Genomic DNA, 27052 nt, shown 5'->3' on the forward strand with positions numbered 1-27052 from the left:
GGGGTAGGGAAAGGAGAAGTGAGTGGAACAGACAGAAAAGGAAGTGATGATAAACTCTTCTTCCATCATGGATATGGCTACTGATGAACCCTCTACCCGTTCATCAGAATGTAATAGTTGTTGACAAGAAGAGTATGTAGCAGATGAATTGGGTGAGTTCTGTCACAGGGTCTATGTGGGGAGGATAGAAAGGATTTGACCAGACAGTTGGAAGGAGAGGGCATTAATAAAGGAGGAAGGGATATTGACTTTTCTGTAGTGAGAGCTACTTCTGATCAGTGAAAATCATTGTGAGCTACTGAAGACTAAGCAACTCGGGCATTGTTAACATACACCACCACACCAAGGTTCATTGACTTTAAGCCTATTGTCCATAGAGCCAATTACTATGGTTTAAACAAAATACTGGGGGCACTATGACAGGGTTGCCATGTGTGCCAAAAGGAGCTTGGTCTTTGGGGATGTTTAAACATGTGTGTATATGAATTGTATACATGTATACGGGTGACTGAGAACCTGTGTCTTATGCACTTGTGGCAGAGGGCATACCTTCATCCATATGTGGCACAATTACATGTATAATACAAACATATATCCATGGGTTTTAAACTGGATAATTTTAAAAAGCAAAAACATTTTCTGTAACAATATATATAATATAAAACTTTTTTTCTGCACTTTAAATTTCTCCCACGTAAAATAATGGTTCTATTTTTCAGTTACAAATATGGCACCATGTCTGCTGTCCACTGGGCGCAAGATGCCTGCTGTGACTAAAGGCGACACTGAAATGGGAGAAAACTAACCTGAAGAGTTAACTTTATCTTCATATGGATTCCATGAAACTCATCATTTAAACTTTCACCTATTTCCAAGTGTCACATTTGCAAACACTAGGTATCTTGCTTCCAGAGACCTGTAGACAGGGTGCCATATTAATAACAGAAAAATACAGAGTAATGAAAGTCTAAAAAACATATGGGAAAGTGGTAACATTTACTATTCTAGCCCCAGCCTAGTAAATACTGGGGAAAGCTTACACATTGGGGAGATGAGAATCACTATTCTAATTCCAGTCTCACACACATTGGGGAAATGCATACATTGGGGTGATCCTATTTACTATTGTAACTCCAGTCTAACAAACATTTGAGAATGTACATACATTGGAGAGTTTACATACAACACACCAAAATAAACACAACTTAAAAATATTTCATAAATGTAAATGCAAACTTTAAAAATGTAAATATATGAACAATTCTCAAAAGCCCAAAATAATTCTTATCATACGACACATGCTTAAAATTAAAGTAATAAAATCATTCATGAAATAAAAATGATAGTAATTTCAATGTGATTAATAAATATTTATTTGTTAAAAGATACCCATACATTTCTCAAGCATACCCAACATCCAAAACATAGTATGAGAATAAAACATGAAAAACATAAAAATATCAAACATTAAAAATTTGGGGCCCGGTTCACAGAACCAACTTAAGACAAAATCCTAAACTTACTACCATTTTGGTATTCACAGAAGGCACTTACTCATTTTGGTATTCACAGAAGGCATTTACTCATTTCGGTATTCACAGAAGTCATTTAGGAGCCCTAAAGTTAGGAGTCCTAACTTTACTACTCCTAAACTGAGAAAAATCCTAACCATAAGACTTTCGGTATTCACAGAAGGCATTTAGGCGTCCTAAAGTTAGGAGTCCTAACTTTACTACTCCTAAACTGAGAAAAAGTCTAACTTTAAGACTTTCGGTATTCACAGAAGGCATTTAGGAGTCCTAAAGTTAAGATTCCTAACTTTAAGACTCCTAAATGCCTTCTGTGAATACCGTAAGTCTTAAAGTTAGAATTTCTCTTGGTTTAGGAATAGTATAGTTAGGAGTCCTAACTTGAGGACTCCTAAATGCCTTCTGTGAATACCGAAAGTCTTAAAGTTAGGATTGTTCTCAGTTTTGGAGTAGGGCACGTTTTGTAATTATAACACTGCCAACGACGAACTAAGCTTCCCTGAGGTGATGCTTTGACTAGTTCTAACTGTTTTTAAGCTTGGGCCTTAAGTCATGAGTCAACGGAAAGCCACATCAGCTCTGAATCCCACCAGTGCCACATTGGATGGTTTTCTGCAAAAAGCTGTGGGTGCAATCAGTAAGGAAATTGAACTGACGGAGCGAAGACTTTCACTCGTCCCTATCCCATCATTATTTCCTCCGGCCACTGCAGACATTATTATTAGTGATGCTGTGTCTAGTACTCTATTAACAGTCTCTCCAGTGGTGAACATTATTGACAAAGCCAATTTTAATATAAATGTTGATCCAAATTTACAAAAACCTAATCTGACTATGGAGGAAACCAGATGCCCACAAGTTATTAGGGGGAAAAGGAAAACGGCACAGGTAGTAAAAAGAAACAGAAGCAAAAAGAACAATGTCATACATTCACCCCAGTACAGAGATCTGGGCCTAAATCCATCTTTCATTTGCTCACCATGCCATTCCAGTTTGAAAAAAACGAGCATTCTTAACCCGGTACACAAGGAGATAGAGGAGGAACCAGGGGAAATACCCATTGATTTAACTTTAGCCACACAACTTAGTTTGCCCATCACAGTTGAGGAGGGGGAAGCGAGTTTAATGTAGTGTGTCTGTCTGAAAGCCCAGATGGGATGCCCCTTGACCTTTTTAAAAGAAATCCTAATCTGTGGGCACCTCTAATAGCGAACGTTTTTAAAGCAGCCATTATCGGCCCATTGCCCGCGTCATGGAAGGAAGCAGTTGTGGTCCCCGTCTTCAAAAAGGGTGATAGAAGTGATCTGGCATGTTATAGGCCCATCTCATTGATTGATGCCACAGCAAGGTACTGGGCAGGGTCCTTCTTGCATGTTTGGAAGATTGGACATCCACTACTGGGATCATGTCTGATACACAATAAGGTTTCAGGAGGGGATGGGGTACATCTGAACAATGCCTTAACTTATACCTAATTATCAGTAAGCAAGTGAGGTCCATAAAGAGCTCTATCCAGCTGACCTTCATGGACTTATCTAGTGCCCTTAATACTGCCAACCAGGATACATTATGGGCCATGATGGAAGGCATGGGTGTTGAAAAAGTGTTAGTAACCCTCCTACTCATGCTTCAGTCCAACACCACAGTCACTGTAAGATATGGTAGCAAAGGGGAAAAAACTCACCCAATCATCTCAACAGAGGGTGTTAGGCGAGGATGTATTTTAGCCCCTTTCCTGTTTTTAATTTATACAAATGGCCTGGAGGCTTTTTTATTAATTAGGGAACTTGACTTCCCCAATATTGTTAATAAACCCGTTCCTCTATTATCATATGCAGACAATACAGTTCTATTGGCAAGGACAGCTATGAGCTTGCAGAAATCTCTTGATGCTTTAACTGATTTTATGGCCTCTCTTGATCTAAAAGAAAATTTTATCAAATCATATAAAATGTTATGTGGCCCTAAAACCACAAAAACAAAAACTTTTTTTGTCCAGGGAAAGAAGATAGAAAAAGTAAATAATTTCTCATAGCAGGGCTATTTATTTAATAACCAGATGAAATGGGAACCACTTTTAATCATGAGTGTGCAGCAGACAAGTAGGGCTGTGGATGCATTATTTCAGTTTGCTTGTAAATTGGGGCACAAGCCTGTGAAGGAATTGATTACCCTCTCCAGAGCTAAGTGTCTCTCTATTGCCATATATGGGGATGGGTTTTGGGGCTATAATAAACATCAACAGCTCCAAGTAGTAGAATACAAATTTATCAAAAGATTACTGATTACACCGAAAAGTGCTCCTACCTTACTCTGTCGTATGGAATTGGGCTAGAGTTTATAGAAGACCATATAGGCAGCGCCTCTCTGTGTTTATGGGGCAAAATTTGGCATTCGAATGACCTAATGTTTTCAAGAGATGTTATCAAAGAATGCTTAAAACCAGATAATGCCTTAAAGATACCTTGACTTCATTATAGGAGGGGAAAACATTATGAGATAGGTCTGGGACACTTTTTTGAAAATCCTAATAGAAGCCCTCCAATTGCCAAGGTCATCATTAAAGAGGCGTATTGCACTAGCGGCAAAATGCGCAGTCATCAGCAACATGGTAATATGGGAGAGCCCCAATTGTTTCAGGCTCTGCTACAATTTTTTTTAACTTTTTCTATCAACTCTCAGTTTAGATTTTGTCGAATAAGGTTCCGCTTATGCACTGTGCACTTTTTGTTGGCATTTTCACGCCAAGAAGGGTGGACAAGCAGGCTCATGCCCTGTTCGTGTGATAATTCTTCCAGTCAAAGGATAATGCACTTTGTATTATTTTGCACATTGTATAAATCAATGAGGACAAGACTTTTGCCGACATTATTAAGAAATATTCGCCCTTGTTCGTATATTGATGGTTTTAATTCTTTGCGCACACTGGCAACCACTAACATTTGCATTGCGGTAATTATATTCGGGGTTCTATCACAAGCAGAAAGCATTATGAGTAAAATTGTACAAGATCAGTAGGGTAACAGTTTGCTGCTTAAATTGACATTTTTTTTAAGGAAAAAAAGAAATAACATGATATACCTGTAATTTTATGAATTGCTTTTAACCTTTTTACTGCGGATGTCTCATGTATGGTATATTTTCTGAAATTGGTAATCTTTTAATGGTTCTTTGATCTGAAATAAAGTTATTCTTGGCTTGATATTAATTGATATACTGTTTGTTAAAAAAAATGCCTAATCAATCATCCAATGATCCCAGCAACCCAAATAAAAAATATACATTGCAATAATATTTAAAATGCATTAAAAATACATCTCACAGTAGCATAGACAATACATAATTCAGTACCATAAACAACATAATAAGATATATTACAGTAAACAATATTTTAAACATTGATATTATTGTAAAAAAGTAAAAAATATATATTTACTTTTGCTATTTGGTCCAAAATATTTTGTAGTCATGATATATTGATCATGGTAATATGTTCACATAGTATGTATGAGTCGATATGCAGGTGAAAGACCTCTTGTACTACAGCTAAGGTCAATATCAGCAAGTGGGTGCCTGGTAAAGCAGAGAATGGGGGCACAATTAAACAGTCATTATTCCCAGCAATTAAGTAAATAAGGCCATCAAGCTAAAAAAGCTGGTGATAGGTGCTAGGTAAAACAAAAAAGCTGGTTCATAGGTGTCAATCATGCTTCTCAACCCTCTCACTCTGCTCCTCCCATTTGTTCACTCTTCAACGTCACCACCTTCTGCAAGCACACCTACTTCTGAGTAAGATTAGCATTTTCTCTGAAAATTGTAGGTGCGTCTTCAGGGCCTCCTGTATTAGGTGTGTCTCCTGCAGCCTGCGCCAACTGTGCTTTGGCTTTGCCACTTCTGTGCCTCAGAGCACTATATTAAGGGCATCACCCACAATCAATAGGCAGCGGGAAGAGAGAAGTACGGATCTGCGCACCAAGACTGTGGATTGGGATAAAATGCTTTGCCAGTTTGCTCATACTTAATTATCTGTTCGGGACTAGATGTTGTGCCAGAAAACTCACTTAATTAATGCTGGAACCTTGAGAAGCTTGGACAGGCAGAAGGGTGTCACAACAACATACTGACAGCAGTGAAGAGCTGTAATTAGCCGGCTTAATTTCCTGCAGTCTTTTCAATTCTCTCTATGGGCCAAGATGTCCGAAGCACTGGTCTAAAAAAATTGGATGCAATTTGCGACAAGTATTTTGGTGGCCAATGTCATATTTTGCAAGTCGACCTATGTACCAATAGATGGGTTTGCAAAATACTGAATTGTAGTGGTTTGCAGTTTGACCTACCTCATTAATAATAATGAGCTATGTCGCAAATTTCGACCCGCTATGATTCACTGCCGTCAAATGGATGGTGGCCTTTTCGGGTCTGCAGACCTCTATGTCTGTCATTGCTACACTCTTTTTTTTAATGTAGCCCGTTTTCCTTAAAGAAAAACGGTATGTGGTTAAAAAACAGGAAAAGTTTAAATAACAGTTTTTTAAGAGTAGGCATTGCTTGAAAGGATCACTGCCTACTATTAAAATAGGCTTTTGCCAAATTTCACAAAGGGGACGGGGTCATCACTACATTTGTGTAGTGAGTAAAATGTTAATATCTTCGGACTGGATTTTGGTCACAAAATATTAATACATCCCATTCCGAATCAGTATGTGGAAGGGACAAGCATGAATACGTATTTAGTTGCAAACAAACGATTTGCGATTTGGTGATGTGTTATCAATTCACAATTTGGGTTTGCTACATTCCAAAAGGCCTTTTTGGGGTCGCAAACGACCCAATTTGGTGAATCAGACCTTTTTCAAATGTGAAATGCCTTCGTACATCTGACCCCATGTCCCTGCAGTATTTAAACGGACTGTCTGACAATGCACTTGTTAACAGTGAGCAGGCCCTCAGTGTGGAGAGCTGAAGCCTTCAGGGGGCTCGGGAGGTACACTGACTATAGATGAAGATCTCAGTGATCTTCTCCTAGTCCATGCTGACTCCATGGCCCTTTTCGCATTAGGCCACTTCCAAAGGATGAGTGAATGGCTCAGCATGAGTAGAGTGGAGGAACAGTTCAGTACTTTACATTCCCATATTATGAGGCAAACATCATTTCTCACATCACCCCTTGCGCAAATTAGTGTAACATCACTATCCATTTTATGTAGCACACTGCATCATATTCATCCCATAATGCCACATAGATAATTCTGATTAATAGCTACCCTGTTCAAAAGCAGAGGGTAGCATATTTATCCTACCTAGAACATCTGCATAGAGGTAGTGTATAGTGTTGCTTGATTGGCATTCACATTGATCTCATGTTTACCATGTTCTAGGCTAGCTTTGAAGAGGTTATGTGGAATTTTTCATGTGTGGGTAAGAAATACTCCTGAGCTTGGCTGGGAAGTGTGTTTGTAGATTGTGCTGTTAAGTTCGTCAGAGGATTGGTGTTTGTGGAAAACAGGTGGAGTGACACATACACACTTTGTTTCTCACGTGTTATGCTTTCTTTTGTGCTAGAATGAAAATCCAGGTCCAGGGTTTTATAATGTCGCTCACAAGTCAGCGGAGATAGCCAGCACATCCCTGTCAAAGAAAGGCACAGGATATTTCCCTTCCAAGGTAAGTAAAACTAACTATGCCGATCCTAGTCCTAGTGGTGAATCTTGTTCTTCTTCATAGATAAAACAGAGCCATAAGTGAAGCTCAGGTAGCACATCACCAGGGGTAACCCAGAAAAGTAGGTGACGGGGCTCTGAATCCATGACAGGTTCTTAGGATAATCACTGAATATGTAAATGAGGTAAATTTAGGGTCTCTGTATGTAAGTTTGTTAACATCAATAAGATCAAGCATTCCTAGACCTATGTTGGATACCCCTGCTCTATAGCTGGGAATCCATCCAATCAATGTTAGCTGGTCTAACTCTAAATATCTGTATCTTCACCTGCTTTTAATCCCCAAGACTCAGTTTCATTAGCTTTAAATCAGTCTATGATGTCTCTATGTTTATACAAGAAAGTTTATTTCATTTTGGATGTGGCCTGATTATGATGTTGGTCGGAGTTACCTCTCACATACATCTCTGCAGTTTCTAAACTGACTGACCTTGGGGTGGCATTCTGAAACCGCAATTACGATGCGATCTCACGTGGTGCGGTCACAAACTCCCATTTCCCTACGGCTTGTGCGATGGTCAGAAACCCGGCCGCAGCATAAGATCCTATGGAGAAATGGGAGTTACTGTAAATCCCTGCACCATGTGGCAGGCACCATGAGGTGCCTGCTACACAGTGCAGGGATTTACAAGGGAGCACCATAGATGCCCCCATGCCAAGAACTGGAGGCTGCAGAGGGAAGGGGCCCTTGCTAGGGGCCCTCAATTCACTTTCCAACAGGCTTTCCATGTCAGGAAGCCCTACATGGAAAGTCTGTCGGAAACCAACATCATAATCCTGTTTGCAGAAACGCCGTCCATAAGGGATTATGTGGCGGTTCCGACTGGCCCACATGCTTCCTGAGCCCGTCGGAAGCCAGTCAGATAGACCGGCGGGTTTAGACTCCGACCACCATCATGGTCATACTTCAAACCAAGGCTGTCGGTCGGTAAGCCTCCGATGACAGTCGAAGGCTTACTGACCAACATCCTAATCAGTCCCTTAGTTTATTACCAAGGTTTAAATTAGGGAAAGGGATAGGACTGAGTTAGGTTCGGTTAGGATAAGGTTGTACCAAAAGTTATGTTTAGAGTAAGGGGTAGGGCAAGGACTAATATGAGGGTTAGCTATTGAGCTCTGATTAGGGTTCAGCTTTTGAATAGTGTGAACTATGCGGTTAGGATTGACAGGAATATTACTTAATTCTGGTATTATTCATAATATTCCCTTCATAAATGGCAGTACATTGTAAGATGCATTTTTCTTCATAATTGGCTCTTAAATTTGTCAGTTTACCTCATCACCTAGATCCCTTTTAATCCCCGGATTTGCAAATATAATTGGAAAACCCTTGTAAAATCTCTAATCTCTAATTACAGCCACAGGGTGGTAATTAATACCAAACACCCTTGTGGTGGACTCACTTGCTGTGCTTGCTTAGATTACATAAGGTTATTATTTTTATTGAACTGATATTAGCTGCACTTTTTGTCTGTGGTAAAATGGGAAAATTATTTTACTTTCATAGCCATAAAGGGGAACATAATGATTTTACATTATTAAAAATACAGTTTAGATATTCTATCAGAGAGGATTTGGAGGCAACGTTACATTTATAGGAAAGTCAATGCAAAACAAATTAAAATTATGTTGCAATGCAGTTGCAGATTTCCACATAAATATTATGCCTTTATTTATAGTTTTGGAATGCAAGCTCTATTATGCTAGACTTTTTGATCCCTTTAACTCCAAAATAGTGTCAACTTAGACCTATAGTTTGGGATCGAAATGACGTGGGTGTCAGTTGTAAAGCTAGATTAACAGGTTTGATGTCAAGAACAATTTTGGAGTAAAGAGCTTTGTTATTGCTCTCGAGTAAATGCTTATTTAAGCCATAAATGAGGCAGCATAGAGATGTTAAGTTTGTTACATTATTGTGTTGACTTTCTTTTCACTTGATCAGTCTCTTTCACTTTGTTTTCTGTTAATGAAGAACTTGTGTTTTGTTCTATTTTTCTACACTTTTAAATTTTAAATAGATTGAATTTTTGGTATCATTAGCACACTTTGATTTTTATTTCTCTTTCTTACTGCACTTCAAATCACAAATAAGTGACTAAGGCCTAGATGTGTCATTGCTCCTATTTGCGATTTCTTAATAGCGATTTTAATGAATCGCTATTTAGAAATCGCAAAATGGGATGTATGTTTAAAATCGCTATTTTTTTGGCGATTTCTTAATATTCTTTATTTGCGAATTCGCAAATAAGGAATAATTTCCCATTCATTCCTATGGGCCAGGAGGCCCATAGGAATTATTGTGAAATACATCTCATTTTGCGATTCGCAATTTGCTAATCGCAAAATGAGAATGATTTCAAGGGTGCAGGGGTGTCAAGGACACCCTGCTGTACCCCTGAAATCAGCATTTGTGTGCATATGGCGCACATACATGCCCTATGGGCATGTATGTGCGTCATATGCCACCTTTAAAAATGCAGTTTGAAGTGAATGTGTTGAGGCAAGTGCACTGCTTTTTATGATGAGCTTGTTGAGTTTTTGTTGAGTATTTAGGTGCTCCACAGGAGGCGTCTGACGTCCTGAGGCGCTTGTGCTTAAACTGAGAAAACATGCTTGTAATGGAGCATTAGAAGCATCCCCGTGGGCACACCATTCTCCCCTCAGTGCAAAATGAAGATTCTCCACACCATGTCAGTGTTGTACATTTACAATGTTTTATTCACATGATATCTCTTAAAATATTTTTTTTTTGTACTTTTCTTAATTCATTTTTCTTCTTGATCTTTTACAATCCTTTTATTTCTTTTTACATATGCGGCATTATTTTAAATCCAATGCATTTCGGGCATAATAAACAGCCCTTCATCAGGGAATAATACTACAAAAGAAAAATAATAAAGCAATGTCAAAATGTAGTACGATCTAGATGTTAATTTCACCTACTTCCTAGTGTTTGTGAGCATTTACATTATCACCTAGAAACCCAAGTGTTCAATTCAGGTTCTAAAAACTGTGTGCATCGCACCATCAAGTACAAGATACGGTGAATTTAACCTGCCACCTTAAATGACCTTACATCCCATGTAAATCCAACGTTTAACCGTGCAACCATCTCACATGCCGGTTCTGCCGCATAGAATTTCACCACATGTTCCAAAGCTACCAAAAACAAGGAACAGTAATTGGACCGTTAAAATCGAAACTCTGGTATCACCATTCTATCCGCTCTCTTTCGACTATCTATTACCAAAACTAACCTGTTTTTTTCTCGCTTATCCAAAGCTTTCTCAAGTGTTTATCAAACATCCAAAAGACTCCATTGTAACCGTCTTTACTATTCCCAAGAAGGCATTCATTGGCCAGCATTCTGGTCACGCGGTATAGAACTGAAAGACATACTAAGTACTGACTCTGTTTGTAACTTGAGCAAAAAAACTCCCGGTCATCCAATATGAACTTCGAAAATAAATTCAAATGATCAGCAAGTGATGCAATATTATTTACGCGCTTAAACTCCCAAAATAAAGGGTAATCAAGAATTGAGACGACCAGGGGATACGAACCCTGCGCTGTCTAAAATAAGATAGTCTCTAGGGGTGCCATGTAGATGGAGCTATCATGAGTGTTGTGATGACAGTACACAAAACATAGAAGTGTGTCATACAAATATTAAAACAAACGAAATAATAAAATTACTCATCTCGCAAGAATCATTTTCTGTCCCAAGGCAAATTCATAAGTTCATAAGTAACATGATAGTTCTATGTGGTCATTGAGACCATTGGGCTAATGTGTGCATAATTTCTGAATCCAAAAGTTCTCCCTTTGCAGGAAATATTTTGTATTGTCTCTTCTTTCTTTCCTCTTCGCAGTCTCCAGTACAATGAACTTAACTGTGATACATTGTGTTGTGCCTCAACAAAATGTGCAGCAACTGTCGACTTCATATTTTTTGTACGTATATTGGATTTGTGTTCAATCAGTCTTGTTTTTATTCGTCTTTCCGACATATAATTTTCCACAGGGACATTTCAAAGCGTAAATAACATTAGCTGTGTCACATGTTGCATTTGTCTTGAGTTTTATTTCGTGACCTTTCATAGGGTGATTAATCTTATTTCCCTTGATGATGTTATTGCAGTTTCCGCAATTTAAGCAAGGTTTAGTTCCTTAGAATATCTCCTCCTTTGTGGGTTTGTTTTTCAGTATTTCTACTATGTTACGAGCTCGTGTGTAGGCAAATAATGGTACTCTTTCAAAAATTCCATTGAAGTCTGGTTCAAGATTCAAAACTGGACAGTTTTTTGTAATGGCTTTTTTGAAACGTTCACTCAATGTCGTAAATTTTGGGACTGCTACTATTCTTGTCTCTTCACTTTTTAATCTAGTTTTTAGTAGTTCTCCTCTTTCAATTGAATCTACTCTCTTCCTTGACTCCTCAATAATGTGTTCGGGGTACCCTCTCTTGGAGAATCTCATTGCCATTTCATCCATTCTAGATTTTAATTTGGATTTATTAGAGGTGATTCTTTTAACTCTCGCCATTTGAAAGAAAGGCAGATGTTTTTTTAAGCTCAACTTTTTTGAGAACAACTAGTACTTTTCAGGCACCAGTTAGCCATAAGACTTTAGATCTTTTTGAAAAGTTGGTAAAACAAGATCTGTTGAAATTCAAATATGGGGTGCGCACCAAAAAAAACATTACCCAAAAGGATATGGATACCTTAAGAAAATTAGCGTCCAAACAAGAGATCACGTGCACCAAGGCAGACAAAGGTGGCCCGTTAGTCATCATGAACACCACAATGTACGAGGAGAAAGTCAGAGAGCATATAATGTACGCAAATACATATATGAAGCTGGATGGTAATCCCACCATGGAATACATGAGAATCTTAAGGGACATCATTGAAAAAGCCCATGAAATGGGAACAATCAACGACAAAACAAAGAACTTTTTGATTAAAATCAATCCAAGAGGCCCGGTATTATATATGATACCCAAGATTCACAAAAACCTTTTGGATCCACCTCTCCGTCCGATCGTCACAACCTGTGGGAGTTTACATGAACCGATAGGACAACTACTGGACAAATATCTTCAGCCCATAGTCAAAAATATGAAAACATATGTTAAAGATACTACCGACTTTTTACTGAAGCTTGAAACAATATCAACTTAACCAGGAGAAAAGCTGATTCTATGCACAGCAGATGTTCGCTCACTTTATACATCAATACCCCATTCACTGGGAATAGAGGCGGTGGAAAAGGCCTTGCTTAACTCGGACTTAGAATTACCATTTCAGACGTTCCTCATGGAACTGATGTTATTTACTCTGTACCAAAGTTACTTCTGCTACAAAGATGACTGGTATCAACAACTTGTTGGGACAGCTATGGGCAATTCAGCGGCACCGGTATACACTAATATATTCATGCAGGATTACGAAGAGACACATATTCTCACTAAAAAGGAATGGCAGGACAATCTGAAGTTTCTAGTAAGATACATAGACAACATATTTATTATTTGGAAAAACTCAAAAGAGAAACTCCACGAAGAACTCACTAAATTTAATGGAATGGATGACCGCATACAATTGACCTGGGACATCTCGGAAACAGAGGTTACATTTTTGGATGTAAAGATTTCGGTCACACACAAGGGTTTTGAGACGGACATATTCAAGAAAAATACAGACAGAAATAACATGCGTCATTATCAAAGTTTTCACCACCAGAGCTTAAAAAAAATCTGCCTTTCTCTCAAAAGGCGAGAGTTAAAAGAACCACCTCTAATAAATCCAAATTAAAATCTAGAATGGATGAAATGGCAATGAGATTCTCCAAGAGAGGGTACCCCGAACACATTATTGAGGAGTCAAGGAAGAGAGAAGATTCAATTGAAAGAGGAGAACTACTAAAAACTAGATTAAAAGGTGAAGAGACAAGAATAGTAGCAGTCTCAAAATGTTCGACATTGAGGGAACGTTTCAAAAAAGCCATTACAAAAAACTGGCCAGTTTTGAATCTTGAACCAGACTTCAATGGAATTTTCGAAAGAGTACCATTACTCGCTTACACACGAGCTCATAACATAGGAGAAATACTGAAAAACAAACCCACAAAGGAGGAGATATTCAAAGGAACTAAACCTTGCTTAAATTGCGGAAACTGCAATAACATCATCAAGGGAAATAAGATTAATCCTCCTATGAAAGGTCACGAAATAAAACTCAAGACAAATGCAACATGTGACACAGCTAATGTCATTTACGCTTTGAAATGTCCCTGTGGAAAATTATATGTCGGAAAGACGGAAAGACGCATAAAAACAAGACTGATTGAACACAAATCCAATATTCGTACAAAAAATATGAAGTCGATAGTTGCTGCGCATTTTGTTGAGGCACAACACAATGTATCACAGTTAAAGTTCATTGTACTGGAGACTGCGAAGAGGAAAGAAGGAAGAGACAATACAAAATATCTCCTGCAAAAGGAGAACTTTTGGATCCATAAATTATGCACACATAAGCCCAACGGTCTCAATGACCCCATAGAACTATCATGTTACTTATGAACTTATGAATTTTCCTTGGGACAGAAAATGATTCTTGCGAGATTTGTAATTTTATTATTTCGTTTGTTTTAATATTTGTATGATCCTCATTGAATGTGGCACACTTCTTGGAAAGGGGCGACCACTCGGTCCCCCCGAACGTATGGTAGGGGGCCCGGATCCCCCGGGAAACCATTTTGGGCAGGGGGCGTGTCTCGGCTGGTATGCCCGAAGCGGCGTAGCCGGGGCGCGTCTTTTCCCGCCCAAGAAGGGTTGTCCTAGACACCTACACCGTTGGCCACGCCCCGTAGGCGTACCAGAGGAGGGTACACGCCCTCCCGAAGAGGAATAAAAGGAACAACAATCCAAGGAAGCATCCTCTTGTTCCTGTGCTTGGAAACTGCACCCTCTCGTTGCACGTGAGCCCTCGACGGAACAAGGAGCAATTTTGACCCACCCACCAGCCCCTTATGGCAACGTTAGTAGTGCAATGAAGTTGACTTGCTTTGATAGTATCTTTTTTTCCAGGGTTTTTTGCATAATAAAGATGCCGATGTTTGAACTGCAATAAAATGATTTGCTTCATAACATTTTTTCTCAGTTGAGCGGAGTACCACAGTCTAAATTTAGAATGTGTTGCATGTATAGATAAGAGGATGAATATTACAATGTTCAGTTTAACCGCTTTATCACTCTCTTCATTAGGTTAAAAAACGTCGTATTTATTTTGGTCGGGCGGTAAGGTCATGATCGGTGAGCAGTAATTTCAAGATCCCTAGAGGAGGGGCGCCACCCATTATAAATGGGAGCGCCCGGGGGGAGGCGGCCATTGGCCCCTCACACGGGGAGGCGGCACCCACTAAGTATGGGGTCGCCGAAGAGAAGGCGGTCATAGGCCCCTCCCAGGGGAGGAGGCGGCTCGATGCCCCTCCTAGGAATTTCCCGGGGCCAGGATATCCGCGACGGCAGATGTGATGAACAGTGTGGGGTGGGAGGGGGGTCCACGCTACCTTCTAGACACCTCACACGAGTCCTCGGACCACCATTAAGATGGCGTCGAGTTAAATAAGGGGCCCCCGCTAAGACAAGGGAAATTGGAAGTTGGCACAGAGGTACAGTCCTCTGTGCGCCCGCCCCTCACACCGTGAGGGGGGAGTTCTGGTAGTAGGGATCTGACACCGGTTACGACCTTGCCGTTGGCCCGTAATGTTAGGATGTACAATTTTTATTTAGAAAGTATGCATTTGCAGGATGTTTAGACTCGGCTAGGAGAACCTTTGTATTAGAGATTTGTTAAGGTTAGCCAATAAACATGACTGCCTCGTAATGTATAAATGAAAAATTGTACAGGATATGAAACTGTTATTTTAATGTTTTGATTTTGTTTCATATTTTAATAAATACGGCCGGGAGGGTAACTCCCTCCCGCCTTCCAAAAGTTCAGAACTGCGTCCGTCTCCCCATCCTTGGGGATTGTGTTGGGAGGGGGTGATAGGCATCCCGGCCATAATGTTTTTTGTACCGTCATCACAACAATCACAATAGCTCCATCTACATGGCACCCCTAGAGACTATCATATTTTAGACAGCGCAGGGTTCGTATCCCCTGGTCGTCTCAATTCTTGATTACCCTTTATTTTGGGAGTTTAAGCACGTAATTAATGTTGCATCACTTGCTGATCATTTGAATTTATTTTCGAAGTTCATATTGGATGACTGGGAGTTTTTTGCTCAAGTTACAAACAGAGTCAGTACTTAGTATGTCTTTCAGTTCTATACCACGTGACCGGAATGCTGGCCAATGAATGCCTTCTTGGGAATAGTAAAGATGGTTACAATGGAGTCTTTTGGATGTTTGGTAAACACTCGAGAAAGCTTTGGATAAGCGAGGAAAAAACAGGTTAGTTTTGGTAATAGATATTTGAAAGAGAGCGGATAGAATGGTGATACCAGAGTTTTGATTTTAACGGTCCGATTACTGTTTCTTGTTTTTGGTAGCTTTCGAACATGTGGTAAAATTCAATGCGGCAGAACCGGCATGTGAGTTGGTTGAACGGTTAAACGTTGGATTTACACAGGATGTAAGGTCATTTAAGGTGGCAGGTTAAATTCACCGTATCTTGTACTTGATGGTGCGATGCACACAGTTTTTAGAACCTGAATTGAACACGTGGGTTTCTAGGTGATAATGTAAATGCTCACAAACACTAGGAAGTAGGTGAAATTAACATCTAGATCGTACTACATTTTGACATTGCTTTATTATTATGCCCGAAATGCATTGTATTTAAAATAATGCCGCATATGTAAAAAGAAATGAATGGATTGTAAAAGATCAAGAAGAAAAATGAACTGAGAAAAGTACAAAAAATATTTGAAGAGATATCATGTGAATAAAACATTGAAAATGTACAACACTAACATGGTGTAGAGAACCCTCATTTTGCTCTGAGGGGAGAATGGTGTGCCCACGGGGATACTTCTAATGCTCCATTAGAAGCACGTTTTTTCACCTTTAAAAATGCAACATTTGTGATTATTTTAAGATTTCGCAAATTACCACCAACTTTAACACCATCGCTGCTAGTGATATTTTGCTCCTGTGCTGGGATTTTCAAAAGTACATTATGTATGACGAGCTGGGCTCGTCATCAGCCTGGTAGGAGGCTACTTCATGACGAGCCCAGCTCGTCATGAGCCTGGAAGGGGTTACATTGGTGGTAATTTGCGATTTCTTAACCCAAAATCACAAAATTTAAAAGTTTCATACATAGCATTTAAGGATTCGCAAAATTGCGATTCCTTAAATGCTATAGCAAAATAAGGAATCGCAAATTTTAGCGATTCTTTATTTTGCGATTTTTTAATGCATCTCAAAACATGCAAAAAGACCGTTTACGATTCGCAAAGGCCGAAATTAGGTGAATTTCGGCCTTTGCGAATCGCAAAAGGCTTGATACATCTAGGCCAAAAAAATTTCCAGAACATTCTGGGGAGGATCATCTGCTTTTCTCTATAATACATCTTGGGCCACATGTATGACCATTTCATTTTTCAACTCGCAAATTGCGATTTCTAGTGACTCGCAAATTTGTCTCAGACACATTTAGCAATTTCCAATGGGGTTGCCAATGACCTACCTCTTTAATATTCATAAGGTAATTCGCAATTTGCTTCCCATTGGGAATGGCCTGTAATCACAGGGATCATGACCTGCTGTGTCAGCAAGTCATCATGCCTGTGATTCCTTTTTAAATAAAACAATTATTTTTTCTCACATACAGCCCGTTTTCCATACAGGGAAATAGGATGCATTTAAAAAGAAAAATGAAAAGTTTCCTTTTCATTTTTTCACAGTAGAAAGTGGTCTGTGGAACTACTGCCGGCTTTTAAAAACATTTTCTCAACCATTCACAAAGGGGGTGGGGTCCCCTGAGGACCCCTGCCCATTTGCAGCTGGCTTACCACCTACTTGAAGGAGACAGTAAACTGCGATTGGTGTGCAACCGTATTTCTGTCAAAAAACTGTTGTACATCCCCCTGCTACTACCTATTAAGAATATAGTGACGCGCAAACCCTATTTTGCAAGTTGGTAATAAGTTAACGCCTCGCAAAATTGGGCTTGTACATGACAAAAGCAGTTTTAGCGGTCGCAAACGGGCCAAATCTCCATTTAGGACAGCTAAAAATGGTCGTACATGTGCCCCAAAGTAAAAGTAATAAAGGTATCATACATTGTTAGTCATTCAAATAGTATACTTTTCAATCAATTCTGTAAAATTGTGTATGATGCACATTGCATGAGCCTTAAGAGATGTGGTCATATTTACATTTATTTTACCAAAGACCCTATGACTGGATTTTTGCCATTGGAATTTACATTTTGTTCATAATTTTCACAGGTGTCTCGTGTTTCCCGAAGCAGGATAGCAAGTACCCCTGCAGCAAATGCATACTGCATTCCAGAAAGACTTATGACCCGTAATGACTTTAGTATGGGTTATTCACACATGTTCCGTCGACCTCTTGCTCTGAAGGTAGAAAGAAAGCCAACACCAGCACCAAATCAGTATAATGTAAGACAAACACTTTTTCTATAAAAATGTGTGTCTGTGTTTCAGATAATCTTCATCTAACTATTAATTGTGTATTTTTTCATAATCATTTGGTTCTGTCATTAGGTTTCATGTACAGTTGTCTTACTGCAGATTTATTGTTTTAAAGTCCATAACACATATTTATATATTTAGAGTGGGTTTTGCTCATGGTTGATAGCTTTCTTGTCTGCACTAGTTGTCTCCTCTTAATTCAATGAGATTCCTCTCTATTTTTTTATTCGTCCAACAAGGGGCACTTTGGTATCACAGTGTTTTGACGAAGTGAATTGTATTCTTCCACTGCATAATTTGAGGACTCATTTTAGGTGTTGCCCATCAACAGTGCTTGCGCTGTTGCTGCAAGATGTTTAGGGGCTTGGAGCCTGCCCATTGCTTACCATTTGTTGCCTTCTTTGTCACTCTTATTTGCTGCCTCCTGATTGGCTAGCACTTCTTGATTTCACTTCCTGTTCTTTTATTTAGAGCATGAACTAAGTAATGGTTGATTTAGTTTGATTAGTGACCTTCCGCTGTCCATTCACTATTCTCTGTGATTCAGGTACTATTTTCTTCCATTTTCATCCATTCCCCTCCCACCCTGTTCCTTCATCGCCTCCCACCCTCACACGTTGTTCGTGTTACTTCTTCCCCTCTCACCTCCACCCATGTCTGTGTTTCTTCTAAGCTTCGCACCCCCACCATAGTCCATGTTTCTTCTTACCCTCCCATCCTCTACCATCTCTATGTAGCTTCTTTCCATGCATATTCAACCCTCCTGTTGTCCATGTTACTTCTTCCCTTCACCGCCCCACTCTTGCGTTGTGTACGTTGCCCCCTCACCTGCCACAAGAAAAAAAGGTGCTATGACACTGCCAGTGCTGGCCGCGTCAAGGGGCTTTTTTTCTAACTTTACATTTAGCCATGCAGCAAAGCCAATAGCTTTCGCATAGGTGGAACCTATTGGCTTTGCCATTTTTTAAAAATGTTCGATCGTGCACTTCATGGGAGTTCATGTGTTTCCTTGTTCTCTCTCGCCTTGTTTTTTCCCTCACATAGGTTTCCCTTTTGCTACCCCTGGCTCTCAGATGCTCGCTGCTGCGTCTGTGTTTTATTTTTTTAAATATTATTTTCTTTTCATTATGCTGGTCCAGCAACCTCACAGTGCTGCTGGGCCACTTGCATGCTTTTTTGTGATTCACGTCTACTTCCAATGAACTTTTCATACATTTTAATTTACCGTTGTATTGTTAGAGTGGAAAACTAGAAATGGCCACCATGTATCATGAGGCATGCTCACAAACGCAATCAGGATGCATGCAGCTATCTTGGAATGGGCTTTCTTTAGAAAACCCATTGTAAGATTGTCAGTCTTGCTTGTGCTTGTAACTTGATGTATGCGTTCTAGGCGCTGGGCAAAAACACTTTGGCAAAGCCAATAGTTTGACCTTCGAGCTGTTAAACCCAACACTTAACTTATGCTTTATAACAGAAACAACATTAAAATTCTACAGCACGATACCTTTAAAACCATGGAACACCTGGTTTCCTCAGACTTTAACACACTGATAGGAACAATTTGTTACCTGAATTGGCAATGGTGACAAAATTATGACCCCTCAGCTATTCTAAAGTGGCAGACATACAATCACAATTAAACTGCCTGATTCTGCATTCTGCACCCATACATTTGATCAGCTCTCAATATCTGACACTTACGCCTACTTCCCCAAATGATCCCTGTTTTCCTATCTTCAGTGGCTTTTGTTTACTGACTGGGCAGTGCAGTAATCATCAGAACAATGTCTGCTGTATTTGCTTCTAAAGGTATTCTTTGGCGGACTGCAGGTGTTTTACCTCCCAAAGGATTAATATATTTCAAAGAGTTGGAAAACCAGCTAATTATTACGATTTCTTTTGGGATTTGGGTGTGCTGCTAGTTGCTAGACACTAAGTCCTGTGGAATCTGCAATATGCAGAATGTGTGGGGAAAATATATAAACATTGTTTGCCAGTTCTTAAAGGACTGGTAACATTAAGACCAAGAGTATCGCTCCTTCTTACCTTGTTAGTTGTCTGGCTGCTACAGTTGCATATAAAAACGTAGAACATGAACATCAGAGAGAAGTGAGGGCCCAAGGGGATGTTTACCGACCACACCGCTACCGCCCCCAACCATATACAATTCAACAACACAATGTAGCAATGGGTCAAAAGAAAAATGGCTGACTAGGTATCTGAAGAAGGAGAAAGAACCAAGATTAGTGATCAATATAAATCAACTAATTGGGTGACCAAATAATATAACACTAATCAAAACAAAAAAGGCTACTGCTTCCATGTGAAAAAATACCCATCAGTTGTCGATCGATACCGCCCTGTTCATCATCTGGGATCCTTCACACCAGAAGGTAAGATTTTGTACCCACAGCAGATGAGAAAAGATGTATACAACTCATCTGACCAGCGAGGCCCAGTGCTTGCTATAGTGTATCTAGGTGTGGGATGACAAATGTAGAGTAGTGCATAAAAAGTGAAACAATAATGAGTGAAAGAATGTGCTTCAGTGTCTAAAATTGGATAGTGAAGAGGCTAGGAAACTTTAATAAACACCTCCCGCTTCCAAATCAATAAAGAGAGTGCGACAGTATTAGTTTCAATAGATAGCTACTACTTAATGTATATGGTCAACATGTTTCTGCAGAGTAATCGGAGCCCAAGGGGTATCCTGCTGCTTTCATTAGGATCAATTATCGCTACTACTCACTTTGGAGGTGAAAAAGAAAGAGAATTTATCACCTGGGTAGTAAGTCGGTCAGCATTCTCCTGGCTTTAGGTCCCCAGCACATCAAGTGTAATAGGAAAACATGCAATCAGATACATAGAAAGACAAACAACCAACAATTATTGTTAGTTTGATTATAGGATCCATTAAATTTCTATCAAGTGAACCAATTTTGGGCAATTTTTAAGCTTATCTAGTATATTATTGAGATATACCATTTCACTTACCAAGAATGGCAGGAGAGAAAAGCTCCACCTCACCTGGCCACAGCGCAGGTAATTGGAGCACCGCTCTGGTGGGCGAAAAAACATTAAAAAGAAGGGTTTAATCCAACACGTCAGTAGCACTGACATCATAAAACCAGACTAAGTCACAGGGTGAAGGGTGAGGTAGTCTCAGTTTAAATATCAATACTTTTGCTCCAGTTCACGCACTGACCCTTTAAGGGCCCAGAGACTTTTCATGTGCATATCTTAGTATTCGTGCAAAACCAACTGTAGGTTTGATAAACCTCACAATGCATGGAGATTGTTGTCAGTTGTAAGAGGTAATTTAGACATGCTAGCAATTTTCATTTTTCATTCACTCCAGTTTAGTAAATCGCGGAACAGAGACACACCGGGTCAGCGATTGTTCCATTTCAGGCACAAGTCTGAGGGTTGCTGTAAGCGTCAGACTTCAACGCTAACTCCTTCCATCTTTCGTTCACTCACATTCACACGACTGGAGAGAGAAGACGTGTGGAATCATTGGTTGTTGTTTGTTTAGCACGAAAACCACTTCCGTCTTTCATTCACTCCCATTCACGCGACTGTGGAGCGAAGACGAGCCAAGTCGTAGGTTATTCTCTGTTGTTGGCGAAAAGGAGGGGGGATTGCTACTCTTTCCTTCCAGTCGGTACTCCAGGCATCCTTCTGGGCTGTCTCGGGGAGGTACCGACCCGGTAGAGACAACCCATATTTAACCGTATTGCCACAGAGTTCTAGCCGCGTCTTGTGCGTCATCAAATTGCGTCGTCGCAAAGACGCTTGGGAGTTTTAGTTTGGAAATCTTTATCAAAGATCAGTGACTCATTTAGTAAACAGTGTTCATTTTTCAAAGTGTCTGCCTAATTTATAATTTGTCAAGCCCCCCCCAAAAAAAGGATGGAAGGAGTTAGCGTTGAAGTCTATCGCTTACAGCAACCCTCAGCCTTGTGCCTGACGTGTTGGATTAAACCCTTCTTTTTAATGTTTTTTCGCTTACCAGAGCGGTGCTCCAATTACCTGCGCTGTGGCCAGGAGATGTGGAGCTTTTCTCTCCTGCCATTCTTGGTAAGTGAGATGGTATATCTCAATAATATACTAGATAGGCTTAAAAATTTCCCAAAATTGGTTCACTTGATAGAAATGTAATGGATCCTATAATTAAACTAACATTAATTGTTGTTTTTTTGTCTTTCTATGTATCTGATTGCGTGTTTTACTATTACACTTGATGTGCTGGGGACCTAAAGCCAGGAGAATGCTGACCGATTTAATACCCAGGTGATAAATTCTCTTTCTTTTTCACCTACAAAGTGAGTAGTAGCGATAATTGGTCCTGATGAAAGCAGCAGGATATCCCTTGGGCTCCGATTAGTCTGCAGAAACATGTTGACCACATACATTAAGTTGTAGCTATCTATTGAAACTACTACTGTCGCACTCTTTTTATTTTTTTATTGATTTGGAAGCGGGAGGTGTTTATTAAAGTTTCCTAGCCTCTTCACTATCCAATTTTAGACACTGAAGCACATTTTTTCACTCATTATTGTTTCACTTTTTATGCACTACTCTACAGTTGTCATCCCACACCTAGATACACTATAGCATGCACTGGGCCTCGCTGGTCAGATGAGTAGGATACATCTTTTCTCATCTGCAGTGGGTACAAAACCCTACCTTCTTGTGTGAAGGATCCCAGATGATGAACAGGGCGGTATCGATCGACAAATGATGGGTATTTTTTCACATGGAAAGAGTACCCTTTTTTGTTTTGATTAGTGTTATATTATTTAGTCACACAATTAGTTGATTTATATTGATCACTAATCTTGGTTCTTTCTCCTTCTTCAGATACCTAGTCAGCCATTTTTCTTTTGACCCATTGCTACATGGTGTTGTTGAATTATAAAAACTTAGACCCTTATTATGACTTTTTCAGTTTTCCTGTAGAACTTCCACCATGGCTGTACCAGGAAGACCGCCAAGCCATCTGCATTTCCGTTCGCCAGATTACAACAGTAATCCAGGATTGGCGGTGTGGTGGCGGCGGCGGCAGGGGTCACTGCGGCGAGAATGAAGCCAAAAAAGCATACTGCTGCTGTGACTGTGCCTCCAGCACGTCCGTGGACGTTGTGGTATGCACCATGTCATGCATGCACGACAGTGCACTTTTCGGGGGCACATCATGTGTTCCCTGCACACACACCCATGTGCAGATTTGTCCGGGGGGCCCTTTACACGTCTTTCTGCCAAGCGTTTCATGGCGGGGTCCCCATCATGAAATGCTCTGCGGAAAAGCAGGTCGTATCCTACCCGGCTGTACCGCCATAATCACCACTGTCATTCCAGACTGCTTTTCCCACTGCCAGGGGATGCTCGTGGTGGCAGTCTTGCGGCAGTCCCAGTGCCACCATATTAATCGAGTGGGAGGTCTAAAATGATGGCGGATGTCGGACCACCATCCACGTGCATGGCGGTCTAAGGACTGCCATAATTGTAATCAGGCCCTTAATCTAACAAAACACAGACTGCACAAATATTTTCGATCAACCAAAAGTCAATATACATAAGGAGTCAATAGCTATAATGGATTGTGCTGTGCATAGATGTGTAGTGTGAAAGTCAACCGTAACTGATTTTCTCATGAATACTACTATTATATTCTGAAAACATGCCATAAGAACATCTATACATGTATTCATAATGTCTAATAGGTGGAAATTGATGACAGAATTAATGTTGTTTGGTAGAACAGAGTGTTCTTTACCCCAGGATCTCTACTGCTGCTAATTTTCCTATTTCCTCTTGCTAAGAAAGTAAGCTATAAATACTTGGACATTCATACGCTATATTTGAAGGCAACTAATACACTATACAACTCTAAATCCCTGTCTTTTGCGATGTTTGCTGACTAACATTTGTCCTACTAACTTCCCCTGAGAGCTTTGGCATACTTTGTCATATATCTTTGGTGCTCTTCAAAAGAAGCAAAGGGCATTTAAAGCGTGCAAAACAAAGCAATAGCACAGAAGGGAGGTGGCAATGTAATGATGGAAATAATAGGAAATACACTGTATGCGCATTTTATATCAGTGGTGCAGTCAAATCTTGGAAAAATGGTTCCAAGTTCCAGCACTTCCTGATTTTCACAACGAGTATCAATACACCCTAGCATATATACAATGCGCTAGTAATGACGTAATACAAGCATTTCTGCTCACAGAATTGTGGGATGGGAGACCCCAGACTTTACTTAACCACATTTTGAGGGACATGCTAGTATACCCAATGACCTATGAGACAACATCTATTTTGATCATTAGACACCTCCGGTATACAACTGTTACAACGCATTTTTTACAACGCAATACCATAACAACGCATCTTTTACAACGCAAATACTTTTACCACGCATACTTTTATAACGTATACTGTTACAACGCAGGTACTTTTACAACGCATTTCTTATTAATATGTGTTTATTTGAATTAGTTTTTTTTTTTGTTTTTTTAAGTTTGAAGAGTATTAATTTATTTTATATATATATATATTATTGTATTTATTTCTTTTGTATTAGAGTATTTATATTTTTTTAATATTATTTTTAAATTTATAAATTTATTTAAATACTTGCTCTTAATACTTATTACTTAATACTCATAATATTTTTCTTAATTTACAAATTCTTATTAGACTGATTGAGTATTTATGTTTTTAATTAAAAGGGTACTAAAGTATTAATTTATAATAAATAAATATTACTTTATTATTTTTATAAATTTATTAAATAGAGTATTAATTTATTTTTAAAAATATATTATATTATTTAAACTAATGTAACTAATGTAAATAATTTTAAAAAAATAAGATGAAAAAAAATATACCAGAGTCTTAATGTATGGAATTATTTTTATTTTAATAATAAAAAATTTTTTTTTTTTATTGATTTAAAAAAATATTTCTTATTATTTTTTAGTAAAATATTTATTTTTAAAGGTATTTATAATTTGTGTACAATAAGTATTACAATTATTTTTTTTTAAAACTAAAAATTTATAAAAAATTTCAAAATAATATTAATTAAAATATAATTTTTTTTACTTAAATAGCTTGGTATTAAATTTATGTAAAAAATACTTTTTAGGGAAATAAAATTAATAATTATTTTTTTCGTTCCCACGGTTTAACATTGTTTGCTATGGGTGAATTTGTCCTTCTTTTATTTCCGGGATTCTGGATATGTGTATAGCGGTACGGAATTAGAATAAAGTAAAGAAAAAGAAAGAAAAGGAAAATAAGGGAGATGAAAGTAGAAAACAGGTAAGTTGTGAAAGAAGTTAATTTAGAAGAGAAATGTAAATTTAAAGATATAATGCATTTGAAAATAAAAACAATACGCATATGTTAAAATAAATTTAGTTCAAATTTTATTTATCAAAAAAATATAGAAAATAAGTACGATTTTTTATTGTATTAATGCATATTTTTGCTTATTTTACAACATAACGTAATATTTAAAAAAAAAAAAGTTTATTATAATAATATAAATATATACAAATATACAGTAGTCCTTTTTTTATCGTTGCAGCATTGTTTGACGTCATGACGTTTACGTGAGCGTAAGCGGCCATTTTGCGGAGCATCGGAGCAGGAAGCAGCTGGAAGCTGATCTACGTCCAGGTAGGAAACACTTTAAACCTTCTTTAAACTAAATATTGTTAAAAAGATTAACATTTATTGTAAGGAAATGATAAGTTGAGGTTGCTCAAATAGTAAATAATGTAAAATATGAAGACATGTCGATACTCGTATAACTAGAATATGCCTATGTTGGGTCTGTGGGTGGGGGAAGATCGGAAACTTAAATGTTTGTGGAAATAGTTGTATTTCAAGGAGAAGAAGTGATTTTCTGTTAATGTATCATAAATTAGTAATCGTTTTGAAAGCAATGTATTAAAATGCATTTTAGATAGTATCGAAAGTTTTGAGAAAAAAAGATTTTGAAAATTGATGTTACATAATTGTTGGAAAAAGAATAATCAATAGTAAACTTTGATATTTCCATTGTTGTTTTCTTTGTTTGTGTTAAAGGTATCTGTTTCTTAGTTTGGATGTCTTGTATAATACGGTTAAAATAGATTATGAAGGTTGAAATGTTTTTTACCTATTTCTGAAAAATAGGGTGAAGCTTACATTTATGGTTTATTTTTGTGTTATTAAATTTAGTAAAAAATATACCAATTTTGCACATTTCTTGTTCGGATGAATACCTAGAGTAGTAAAAAAAGGAAAATACGTTGTACTTGATATATTTTATTCTAAAAATATCAAGATTATTTTAATATAGACAACAGAATTGATCTTGTGAAATTGTACTTGTTTTTTAAGGACAATCAAAAAGTTATTTTTGTTTGATTTCAAAAATGTGAATTTATTTATGTATAAAAAAAATATTGGATGTGTTGTTTTCCCAAATTAGAAATAGAAGATCATTTTAAAAAAAAAAAAACTTATTTTGAAAAATATTTTTCATTATTTACAAGTTTGATAAATTTTTGTTTTGAACAAAAAAATAGAGTATTTGTTAAAGCAGATAGAAGAATTTTGGTAACTATGTTTTGCGAATTAATTGAAAAATAGATGACAATATTGGAAATATTAATAAAATATCAGCGTACTTATTTGATAAATACTTTTACCAACAATTGTAAGGGGGAGAGTGAAAAGAAGAAGAGTTATTATTATCAAAAATGCATTTTCATATTTTGAAAGATATTCAGGAAATGTTTTGCTGAACAAAAAAAATATTTTTGGTTAATAGTCATTGGAAATAATATACGTTTATTATTTTGTATTTCAGAAAATGATTTCAATATAAGGGGTGTTTAAAAAAAAAAAATACAAATTAGTTATTTAAAAAAAATAAAAAAAAGGATATGTGACCCAACATACAATTTAGTGAATTTAAAAAAATATATATATTTTGCCAATTTAAATTAGAGAGGAAGTAAATTTAGAGCAAAGCAGGAAAGTAATGTGTATATGTATTTAAAAAGACAGGATGTTAGCTAGATTTTCAAGGTAATCTAGAGCCACACACAACGAAAACTGTT

At 38.1% G+C, this 27052-nt stretch overlaps 1 protein-coding gene across 2 annotated transcripts in view; it reads left to right on the forward strand.

The window, feature by feature from the left end:
- STPG1 (sperm tail PG-rich repeat containing 1) overlaps positions 1-27052 on the forward strand; it is a 356391-nt gene that overhangs the window by 135819 nt on the left and 193520 nt on the right. For both annotated transcript variants that reach the window (XM_086956418.1, XM_086956419.1), the window contains 2 exons: positions 7092-7193; positions 17718-17891. In XM_086956418.1, coding sequence (XP_086812544.1) covers positions 7092-7193; positions 17718-17891 — 276 coding nt within the window. The remainder of the gene's footprint in view (positions 1-7091; positions 7194-17717; positions 17892-27052) is intronic.

Source organism: Lissotriton vulgaris, chromosome 2_1 (genome assembly GCF_964263255.1).
Source record: "Lissotriton vulgaris chromosome 2_1, aLisVul1.2, whole genome shotgun sequence".
NCBI classification, from domain to species: domain Eukaryota; kingdom Metazoa; phylum Chordata; class Amphibia; order Caudata; family Salamandridae; genus Lissotriton; species Lissotriton vulgaris.